Below are 12,667 nucleotides of genomic sequence, written 5' to 3'. Positions count from 1 at the left end.
TTGTTTCGTCTTCAGATTTGATAAGCTGCCTTCTATGCCTTCATCCACACAATTAGCAAAATGTTTAGAAAGCAGAGCCAGGGTCAGATCCCTGTGACTGTTCACTAGAGGTCTACATTCTAGCTGACACTGACACGTTACACTCTGGACTTACTTATTCAATGCATTCCAAATCCATCTAACAGTATTATCTACCCCAGTTTCTCCATTTTGTCCAAAAGGATAATATTAAAGACTTTGTCAAATGATATGTTGAAATATGGGCATACTATATTTGACCTACCAGTCTAGTCATCCTTCTCCCCACCCCAATATCCCCCCCCAAAAAGAAATTAGATTAGTTTGACACATTCTGTTCATGATCAGCTCTTCTAATTCTTAGTGATTACTGCTTCATTTTCTAATATTCATTAGAATCCGTTTGATAATGCTTTCTTGAATTTTTGTCAGGAATACAAGTCAACTAAGCCAACCTGTAGTTTGAAGTTACTGCCCTTTGTTTTCTCTTGAAATCACATTTCTCTGCAACTGGGATTTCAGGTTTTACACCTTTACATATTGAAATGTTTTGGGAAAGAGGGAGAAGAGTAGCTAAACATACATATCTGTACATGCAATGTATTTATCATGTTCCCAAATGCAGACAACATAGAGAACTGTACTGTGAATTACTCAACTGTTTTCCCTTGCAAAAAAAGGCCAGATGAAGATGTCTTTAGCCAGAATCACATTTTCATTATACCCCAGAGTTGTGTTTTTTTAAATGATGTTTCAATTTCATAGTACAAGAAATGTTCTTTCAGCTTTTTTATGATATTTTTAGCTCTTGCAGTTACTTTTACCATTCTGAGTATATGCAAATAACTGGAAAGTACCTGAATTTTCAGTCTGGTGGGAAAAAATTCAAAAATTGGTTTACATAGAGTAAGCTTGACTACACAGTTGTTTTTTTTTTCTAACTATGCCTAGGCAAGATAATATATATCATATACATATATATGTGTGTACACACACACACATACATATATACACATACACACAAAGACATACACATACATACATACATACATATATATTAGAGCCTGGACATTTGACTACTGAACAGCTTCTCTGAAATCTAACAAAACATAACAAACATTATGGATTTAAAATAAGTTAACTTAAAGTCAATATCCTTAAAATCTAGGCAGCAGGCAGCAGCATCTGTTAACAAAACATTAAGAAAGTAGAAACAGACTTTTATTTGAACTAAAGCATAGTAGCCAATAGAATTTTTAGGAAAGAAGTGCCATGATGGGTGGGAAAGGGCAACCTCAACACTGCAAAGAAAATAAGAGGATTAGTACAAAAAAATAAATAATAGCTCTTAATTCATTGAAATTCTTTAGAATTATGAAGGGCTGGGGTCTCTCTGACTACTTCCAAACAGGATTGTGGGATGTGAGAGCAGGCCAGAACTTTGGAGATTGTTTTATCCACCTTTCCCACTCTTTTACTGAGGAGTAACCACAGGCCCATAGAGGAAAAAGTGACTTGTCCAAGGTCATATGTCACAAAGCTATGATGTTTCAAAAGGCTAAATATCCAGGTGAAAATCTAAAGATGCAAGCAAATAATCAGAAAATTGAATACACATATATCCAAATAATAATCTGAGTAGGTTTTAATTTTTAAAAAATCTTTAGTTAATTAACATATATCTTTTTTTGCCTACTGTGTGAAAGTCATAATGAAAGTCATTATGGAGGATATGAAGAAATTCAAGTCATGACTGACTGCTGCCCTCCCAAAACTTATAGTCTAGCTTGAAGTCTGAACTGATTGATACACATGAAAATTAATGATTGATTAGAAATTACACTGTATGGTACTGGCTATATGTACAATGGGAGTTAAGAGATGAAAAAATTCAGTTTTAATTAGAACTAGAGAGGCTTTATGAGAGAAGTGGGATTAGAATTGAGGTGGGATTTGGAGGTAGGGAGGGAGGCCTTTCTAACTGGAGGGAATAGTGTGAGATAAAGGCATGCTGTGGTCTGCTGGCTAGCTTTTGAGGATGTTTGCATTGGTTGAACATATAGTGAATTCTACTGTTTGATTTATTTTTAGGATTGTTGCATGTCAACAAAGTTGGGTGTGTCAATACTGCACAAGCTGTTTCATTATTTATATCATCTTGGCCAGAACTTCTAGGCAAGGCAAAAATACACCTATGCAGTCAACCTCACTTCATTAACAGTTTGCTAATATTTATTTTCAATGGATTATAAAAGCATGGGCATCAGAGTGCCATATGTGGTAAGCGGTGAAGAGGCTTGCCTGACTGGTGAGAAGCATATGTGTTGAGAAGGAGTGGGAACTATGGTCAGATGGACAGATCTGAAAGCCAGATCTCATGGTTAGCAGCTTTCCTTCCACCCCCTCCCCCCAACGATATGAAGTCTTCTTTTGCCTCTTTGCAATTTCCATATATTTTTAAGGAAATACATGATAGGAAGAGAAGATGTGTTAATCATGTGGCAAGGGTGATAGATGACAGGTAGACAGCCCAAGTATCTGGTATAGCTTGCAGTCCACTAAAACTCACAGATCTTTTTCAGAAAAGCTGTTGGCTAATAATATCTCCTCTGTTACACATGTACAATAGATTTTTTGAACCCAAGTATAAGGCATTATATTTACCCATATTGAATTTCATCTTATTAGATCTTATTAGTCTGCCAAGGCCTTTATATATCTTGACTCTTATCACCCATTATGTTATAACTGTTTCCCTTTTTGGTATTATCTGATAAGTATACCATCTATACTTTTACTCAAGTCACTGATAAAAATGTTAAAAAGCACAAGGTTTCTGTCCTAGTGGCTTGTAGTATATGCTCCAATGCAAATTGACTTCCATTTTCCCCTCCATCTATCATCATCCAAATATATTCTCTACCATACTTCTCCATATGAATATGTATATACATATGTATTCCTCACATGCAATGCAGAGTGTCCCTTTTACTGGTCCAGCTTTGTTTTGATTTTAGTGGTATTCATCCAGAGTCATAGTCTAGTCACGGGTTTTGTTCCAACATCCATGTCTCAGTGATATGTGAGAGGTCAAGTGTGCCTCTTATATTACAAGTTCTAGTTTTTCTAGTTCATTGCCTAAACTCTGAACAAATAGATATTTGAAGTCATTGGCTTTATTCTTGGCTTCTTTCTTATTGTTTCCTGTGACTTTACTTCTCAGATCCTCCACTATTGGAGGACACTGCTATTTTTTTTAATGGAAGCTGTTCTATCTCTCTTTTTCACTATTAATTAGTTCTTGGTTTTCAACATTCACTTCCATAAGATTTTGAGTTCTAAATTTTCTCCTCCTCCCTCTCCTCCCCCTGCCCCAAGACAGCATACAATCTGATGTAGGTTCTACATATACATTTATAATGAACATATTTTCACATTAGTCATGCTGTAAAGAGGGATTAGAAATATAATGTCAGTGAGAGGAACCATGAGAAAGAAGAAACAAACAAAAAAAAGAGAGAGAGAGAGAGCAGATAGTATGCTTTGGTCTTCATTTTGACTCCATAGTTCTTTTTCTGAATGTGGATAGCATTTTCCATCATGAGTGTTTTGGAGCTGTCTTAAATCCTTACATTACTGAGAAGAACTAGGTCTATCAAAGTTAGTCATCACACAATGTGGCTGTTACTGTGTACAATGTTCTCCTGGTTCTGCTCACTTCACTCAGCATCAGTTCATACAAGTCTTCCCAGGTTTTTCTGAAGTCTGCCTGTTCATCATTTCTTTATTTTGTTTAATTTTTTTTTTTTGGCTATACATTTACATTCCTATTAAGCATATTTTCACATTAGTGATGTTGTAAGTAAAAATTAAAACCAATAGAAGGAACCATCAGAAAGAGGAAACAAAACTCAACCAAAGAGAAAAAAAAAGATAGCAATTCAACTTCTGTAGTTCTTTCTTTGGATGTGGACAGAATTTTTCCATCATGAGGCCTCTGGAGATGTCTTAGATCCTTGATTCACTGAGAAGGGTTCAGTTCAACAATCTTAGTCATTGCATAACGTGGCTGTTATTGTGTACAATGTTCTCTTGGTTCTGCTCACTTCACTCAGCATCAGACCATATAAGTCTTTCCAGGTTTCTCTGAAGTCAGCCTGTTCATCATTTCTTATAGCACAATAGTATTCCATTATATTCATATACCCCAACTTGCTCAACCATTCCCCAATTGATGGGCATCCTCTCAATTTCCAATTCTTTGCCACCACAAAAAGAGCTGCTATGAATATTTTTGTACATGTGGGTCCTTTTCCCATTTGTTTGATCTCTTTGGGATATAGCCCTAGAAGTGCTATTGTTAGATCAAAGGGTATACACATTTTTATAGCCCTTTGGGCATAGTTCCAAATTGTTCTCCAGAATGGTTGGATCATTTCACAACTCCACCAACAATGCTTTAGTGTTCCAGTTTTCCCACATCTTCTCCAACATTTATCATTTTCCTGTTTTGCCATGTTGGCCAATCTGATAGGTGTGATGTGGTACCTCAGAGTTGTTTTGATTTGCATTTCTTTAATCAATAATGATTTAGAGCATTTTTTTTAATATGACTATAGATGGCTTTAATTTATTCATCTGAGAAATGACTGTTCATATCTTTTGACCATTTACCAACTGGGGAATGGCTTGTATTCTTATAAATTTGTCTTAATTCTCTATGTATTTTAGAAATGAGGCCTTTATCAGAGAGACTGGTTGTAAAAATTCTTTCCCTGTTTTCTACTTTCTTTCTAATCTTAGTTTCATTGGCTTTGTTTGTGCAAAAACTTTTCAATTTAATGTAATCAAAATGATCCATTTTGCATTTCATAATGTTCTCTATCTCCTGTTTGGTCATGAATTCTACTGTTCTCCATAGATCTGATAAGTAAATTATTCCTCGCTCTCCCAGTTTGTTTATAGTATCAGCTTTTATATCTAAATCATTAACCCATTTTGACTTTATTTTGGTATATGGTGTGAGATTTTGGTCTATACCTAGTTTCTGCCATACTCTTTTCCAGTTTTCCTAGAAGTGTTTTTCAGAGTGGGTTCTTATCCCAGAAGCCTACTCATCATTTCTTATGGAACAATAGTATTCCATTACATTCAAATACCACAATGTGTTTATCCATTCCCCAATTGATGGGTATGCCCTCATTTTCCAATTCTTTGCCACCAGAAAAAAGAGCTGCTATAAATATTTTTGTACATGTGGATCCTTTTTTCCTTTTTTTATGACCTCTTTGTGATACACATCTGGTAGTGGTATTGCTAGGTCAAAGGTATGCACAGTTTTATAGCCCTTTGGGCATACTTAATGGAAGGTATTCTGAAGGATATCTACTTTGTAGTTACACATAGGCAATTTTTTCCCTCCCTCATCCTTTTTAAGTTAAGCTCTTTTTAATTATTGTACAAGAATTGATACTGAGACTAGATAGGGATTGGACTTGTCCTTTCATTGGTATGGGGAACTTGCAAGTGGGTTAGCATATTCCCTATAACTTACAGTCTTAGACAGTTGCCTGGGATATTGACAACTTAAGGAAATTGTTCAGTTACTCCACCTTTATTTATCAGAGCCAGATTTTCAACTGAAATCCTTCTAGCTTTGAATTTGGCTTTCTAGTAATACTACTTCACAATGTCTTTCAGATTTCCAAGACACCAGATAGATACCAGTCTTTGTTAGGTGCACTCCAACATTTGCTAGGAGTCTATAATTGCTATTTTTGATGATATGGTCCACAAATCTAAATTGTATTTTCACAAGCCACCTTCTTAGCATCTACTCACTTCTCAAATCAATTTTTTGTCTTCTCCATCCCTTGTGATGCAACCCCATTCAAAGAAATGAAATAGCAACTGCCACTCTTCTTCCACCAGCCCTTCTAGAAGCCCACTCCAAGGCTTCCACTGCCAATTAACTGCCACTGCTAGGTCAGACAAGCTAGCCTAGATGAACTATAGAGAAAGAGAGAAGTGGCATGTACTGGGTATTGGGGAAGTCAAACCTCCACCACCACTTTCCCTTAGGCATTGGTTGAGGCAGCTCTGGACTCTACAATACAAAAGCACCTCAGGTCACTGGCCCTAGCAGTCATCATTTAGAGAAGTATACTTTCTGGAGATGTGACCTGGTAACCTGCCTCTGTATATGCTGTCACCTCTGTCTTCCCAGCTGCCATAACTACTGAAGACTCAGAAAAGTTTTCATCACTAAAATCCTTGGCATTATCAAATAACTCAATATCAAAAATGGATATGATTTTTATCAATTATTAACTTAACTAATAATTAACTACTGGACTGTAAGCTCCTTGAGGCTAGGGACTGTCTTTTCTTATTTGTGTCCCCAGGGCTTAGTAAGAGGTGCTTAATAAATGTTTATTGTATTGCATTCATGGAAATGACACTAAAGAATATTCATTATTACTTTATCCTAAGACCATGATGTCTTCCTTTGGACTTGAAGCTGGAAGCACTTGATAATTACTTTTTCATTCATCCATTCCTTCACTCCTAAGCTCATACTCAGTCTTTCCAGTTTGGTAGAACCAATCAGAGCTTGTGCATTTTTCCCACGGTCTTTGACTTAAGGGTCATATCTGTGAGAAGGCATTAAAGTAAGACAATAGAGAAAGAACAGAATAATTGCATATGGAAATTGTTCTAGCTGATTTTGAATGATAGACATTGTAATTTAATGAAACTGTGGACCCTTTCTTAAGTTAATGGACAATTTTTTCCAGTGCCTCAAGAGTGTTGATCTAGATGGATAGATTTTAAAGTATGTGTTCATGGACCCCTAGGGGCCCTCAAGACTTTTTTTAAGGGGTCCACAACATCAAAACTATTCTAATAACAATAATACTAAGATGTTACTTGCTTATTAAAATATTCTTCCTCTTTCTAACTACATATCTGTGTGAGGCCAGATTTTCTTCATGTACTTCAACTAAAATAATATATTGTAATAGACTGAATGGTAAAAGAACCATATATGAGAATCCAGCTGTCTTCTATTAAATTAGACATTAAAGAGATTTCCATAAAAGTTATTTTTCATTAAAAATATGTTTATAGCAACATGTACTAGGTTTATGATTGTCATTTAAAATGATCAACACTTAAAAAATTTAAATTTGTCAGTTTTAATTTCTAATGCAGAAAATATTGATAGATATAATGCATAAACAAAAATTCTTTGAGACCCTGAATAATTTTTAAGAATATAAAGAATTTCTGAGACCAAAAAGTTTGAGAACTGCCACACTAATTCACTCCCCTTTTTGGAAGAACCCCTTTCTTTCCATCTCTCCATGATCAAATGCCCAGAAAAAGTCAGATTTCTGACACTGCTCCAGCACCAGGTCATTATTCCTTACTCTGAACTCTTTCTAAAGCAACCACTCATTTGGTACTTAGCATCCTTCTGAAACTTTTGAGTTATGTGAGTATTATTGGGAAAATAAGGATAATAATTTCTACTTATTTAACTGAAAGCATTATTGTGAAGATAAAATGATACGCTTTGCAAACTTTAACATGCTATATAAGTGACAGTTATTATCATTGCTATGCTGTGGCAATATGGCATAGCAGATAGACAGCTGTCCTCAAAGCTAGGAAAACCTAGTTTCAGTCCTGCCTCTCACATACTGGTTGTGTGTTAGTGAGAGTTACTTAATTTCTGATCAACTCAATTTCCTTATCCATAAAGTGTTAATGATAATAGCAGCTACCTCCCAGGTTTGTCACGAGGATCAAATGAGATAAAATTGTAAAGCATTTTATATAAATTTTATATAAATGCTAGCTATTATTATCATATCCCTGATTATTACTATTATGCACATGACATCTCCCTAACTAGAGTGTAAACTCTCATTGGCAGGAACTGTGTCTGATTGTCTTTGTAATAATATACAGCATTTAAATAGCACTTTAAGATTTTCAAAGCACTTTAATGTGTTGTTTCGACTTGATTTGCATCCTCAGTCCCTGGTGAAGGGAATTCAGGAAATATTTATTGTTGTTACTAATGATGATGAAGAGAGTTATAATACTATGACCAGTGTTTATATTTATGCCTGTTTCATATTTTGCTGCTGTATTATCTTCACTTGCAGAATGAATAAATTGTATTAGATACTTATGACTCAGATACCTATATTGAAAAAAAACCTCAGTCATGTAAGAAAAATGTATATTCATCCTTCAGTACTATTAAGATTACAGTCTAACATTATTGATTTTTTTTCTCCTTTATTTTGTAGCTTTCTCTCGACCTCTATCACACAGAAGACGATATTTACAAACTCTCATTGGTGCTGGAGCCCAGGAATTCTAAATCGGTAAGGATATTTTTAAAAGGAGGGAATAGTGCAAAATAGTGTTCTTCACTTGGTGTTGTTGGTCATTAAAATGGTGCTTTGAGATCTGAAGAGCTAAGAATTTGATTTTTTCCCAAATAGAGATCATATTTATTTAACTACTATCTACCTAACATTTACCTCCATTTTACTTTTTGGAAAACATGAACACAAACAACTTAAAGTATAAGTTCTTTGTTATTCTACTTTATACAGTGCCTATATTTGTGATGCCTTTTATTATCAGACAATAACCTTAGATTTTTTTTTATCGCAAATACTTGGACATTGAGTTCCTAGTTCTGTTAGTTGTGTATTAGTAACAGTAATTGAAACAGGCCATTTACCTCTCTTGTCTTTCATTTCATCCTCTTTAAAATGTGGGCGTGTTGGGAGGTAAGCCTGGGGAGGGGACTGAAATAGTCATCTGGGGCACCTTCTGGCTCTAAATCTTGTGAAATCACATGAATGGGATGCCAGAAAAGGACTAAAAACTGTAATTCCTTAGTGTTAAACTTCTTAATTGTTTATGAGAATAGGCAACATGTCCTCAGGGGACAGGGGTATTTCTTTCAAATAGTAGGGGATTTTTAAATTCTCAGAATAAAACTAGATTGTTTTCCTTTTGAGTGACCATTGATTATAGTTCCCAAATTTCTGTAATAGTGACTTTGTCTCAGCTCAACAATCTGAACAGGGCATAGATAGTTCTTCCTTAATTTGCTTCACTGAATTTTGAGTACTTGTGAATAAGTAGTATATAATATAATTAAGGATATCACATCACAGAATGGACATTAGTGGTTTTACCAATTAAACTCACATTTAAATATCTCTGGTGATATGCAAATAAAGGCTCTTACCAATGTAAGAGAGACACTGGGGATGAAGTTTAGAGAAAGAAAGGAAAACCTAGCTTTTGCTCTATAGAGGCACAATTTGCCCATTCTTTCTCTAAATATGTTTCTGCACTTGCTAATTGTACCTTCTACATCATGTTTATATCAAATTGATATCATCTACTATATGGTCTTTCCTACAGTGGAAAGTTCATGGGATTAGGGGAGCCAGACTGGGGGAGAGTGTCTGATAGTATACTGTGTGTTCTACACCAATAGTAGGTATGCATTAAGGATATATCACATCAAGGGCAGCTAGGTGGTACAGTGGATAGAGCTCTGGCCTTGGATCAGGACTTGAGTTCAAATGTGGCCTCAGACGCTTAACACTTACTAGCTGTGTGACCCTGGGCAAGTCACTTAACCCTGACTGCCTCACCATAGAGCAAAAAAAAAAAAAGGAATATATCACATCAAGATTCCAGGAAATATTCATTATTAATGATGATAATCTTATGGTTAATTTTTATATTGGTGCTTATTTCAAGAGATGGGGACAAAAAGGGGGAAGGAAATTGAGGAGAGGGGTGAGATTAAACATGAGTGAACCAAACTTATGCTCACAAAATTTCAAAGTTTGAAGGGACCTTGGAGGTCATGTAAATCAAACTCATCCTTCAAGGGTGATCTTCTATGAAATGCCATCTGATGTGAAGTCTACATGTGGGAAAGTTATTAGAGTAATTTTGACTGTCACTCAATCAGTGTCATTCATCTAAAAGGCAGTATAACGATTAGGGTACTGCTGTAATGACAAATATTGTCCCTGGAAACAGGATGATGAGATGCATCTCCCTCATTTCTTTCTGTTTGGGGGTGGGTAGCAGAGGGGGTGCTGAGAGTAAAGAATGTTGCATATACTATTAGATATGGTTGCTGCAGAGGCTATCTTTATTGCCTTAAGGATCAGACTGACTATTGGCAAACCTGCTTGGTTCTACAAGGTAGTGCCTCTAATAAAAATTAATTACCTTAGTTATAACAACCTATCATTTGGAGACAGTATAGAGCAGCGAAAAGTGCACTGGATTTACTCAGAGGGATTTGGCTTCCAGCTCAGCCATGACCTGTGATCTCAGACAAATCATTTAAATTCTCTCTACCTCAGTTTGTTCATCTTGAAAAAATTAGAGAATTGGACTAGAGGATATCTGAGTTTCCCTTTGATACCAATCTATGATCTTTGGATCAACCAGTTAGTCTCTGGTCACCTGCAATTTTGTTTTTGAGATCATGCTATGGATATTTTGTAGCCTTTATGGAAGTACCCAGAGAAAAAATGGTATTAAGAAGATGGGCTCTTGCAGCAGAAAGGAGCTTGGGTTCTCTGAAAGCGCAACATGATTTTCAAAATATCATATGACATATTCATGTTATCTTATTCAAATCTAGAACCAGTTCATTATCCATCAGCAGATGAATAACCAGGCAAGTAACTGAACCTGTGCAAGATCTATGTATTGATGGGGTAAACCAGGTGTCAGCTAACTATGGCCTGCGGATGAAATCTGGCCTACTACCTGTTTTTGTACGGCCTATAGGCCATAGTTTGCCATCTTCTGGACTAAACTGAATGATTTGCTCAACCAATAGCATATTATTAGAAAAGCAATATGCATTTTTATGCTTTATATTTTATTTTCTCCGGATGGATTGCTGAGTCAATCTCTCAGACTTCTTCAAGTCTGGTATTATTCTAAATCTACAAGATGAAAATCATCATATCCCATATGTATGAACGAAGGCACCTATGCAAATAAGAGGTCCCAGTTTTGCTTCTAGTTTACCATAGACCCATGTATGTATTCAGATATTGTGTTTTTATGGTGTTGTCACAAGAGAGAATTTCATTCAATGATCCTCTGAGTGCCATTTCTATTCTGCTTCGTATTTTACTTCACACATAGTTTCATTTGATCATTAAAATAACTGTAAGGTGTGTAGTGATGCTTCTAAGATTTTATATCCTAGTGGTGAAATGAAATTTATTTTTTGTACTACAGTTCACACTGAAAAATGTATGTTTTTGTAGCCTACCTCTCCTACAACTCCTAACAAGCCAGTAGTGCCATTGGAGTGGGCATCAGGAGTAATGCCAAAGCCTGACCTGACTATTATTAACAAGCACATAAGAAAGTTGGTCGAGGTAAGTTGATGAGTAACAAAATTCACAATATATTCAAATTCCTTTGACTCCCCTTTCTGTCAGTTTTTAGGAGTAAGAGACTTCCTCAGAACAGGCTACGTCAATTTTCTAGATGCCAAGTCAGACTTCAAAGAGTTGGCTTTCAGACCTTAAGTACTACCATTCTCTTTTATAGTCTCTTCATTTCAACTTCACCCACCCATTCAATCTCCTTTTCCCGCAGCTTCTCTCTACTTTCTGTTTTGAATACCATCTTCTACGTCCAAGTCACTGTCACTGGCCACTAGGTGATAACATTTGGGGCTCCAGAATTCTAGGGTTCTTTGGGGGCTAAGTACAACTTTTAAAAAATCTTCACTAAAGAACATATTCTATAGAAATTTCACTGATCAACTTATCTGTACCAGAAAATGGTTGACAAGTCTCTTAATTCCCATAGGCTGATCGTAAATTATTTGAGGGCAGGGAATGCTGGGTTTTCCTTTAAAAAAAAATCTTTGTCTTGCATCCCTGTGCTTAACACAATGCCTTATACACAAGGCATGGTTCTTAAGTGTTTATTGAATTGAATAGTTTATGCTATTTACATTTGGGGATTATTGCACATAAATGTTGTTTACAAGGAGGAAGAACTTTTAATGCAAGATGAGGTTCTGTACATGTTTACTGTGGTCTGCTGATACCACATTGTTTTCCGACAGCAATAACAGCAACAAGGAAAATGGAGACATCTTTGGAGTTGGAAAACATGATGATAAAGCACTTGGTTTAATTGATTGTCACATACTCTGGAATGATAGGTTAAGTCTTTGGGAAAAAATATACTTTCATAATATATTTTTTAAAATTACAGATAAGGCATTGAATTGTGTACAATCCAAACAAATTGGTGTTGACAGAAAAATATTGGGAAGAAAAAGATTTTTGAGGGCTGTGCAAGGAGAGAATTTTTGATGAGGCCTGCCATTGAGAGGGAGATGAAATGGGTTTGTGGACACAAAATATTTGAATGACAAATACAAAAATTTCACCCTAGAAAATGTCCTTCTACATTTAGTGTGTAAAAGATACAAATGTCAGACTAATTGCAGGCATTTGAAAGTGGATGCTGAATTGTTTTATTATTGAAACTTGAAAAGCTAAATAGGATTTCGTTGAAGTTTTGGTAACTTGTGATAACCCTG

At 35.6% G+C, this 12,667-nt stretch overlaps 1 protein-coding gene across 1 annotated transcript in view; it reads left to right on the top strand.

Moving 5' to 3' along the window:
- Positions 1 to 12,667, top strand: part of RASGRP3 (RAS guanyl releasing protein 3) — a 115,652-nt gene that overhangs the window by 72,743 nt on the left and 30,242 nt on the right. Inside the window, 2 exon segments of the mRNA XM_078149776.1 lie at positions 8,343 to 8,420; positions 11,370 to 11,483. Coding sequence (XP_078005902.1) covers positions 8,343 to 8,420; positions 11,370 to 11,483 — 192 coding nt within the window.

This window comes from Phascolarctos cinereus, unplaced genomic scaffold (genome assembly GCF_003287225.1).
Source record: "Phascolarctos cinereus isolate Bilbo 61053 unplaced genomic scaffold, phaCin_HiC Scaffold_2;HRSCAF=192, whole genome shotgun sequence".
Taxonomy (NCBI): Eukaryota; Metazoa; Chordata; class Mammalia; order Diprotodontia; family Phascolarctidae; genus Phascolarctos; species Phascolarctos cinereus.
The sequence above is the reverse complement of the archived record's forward strand: the minus strand, read 5'-3'. Positions and strand labels throughout refer to the sequence as shown.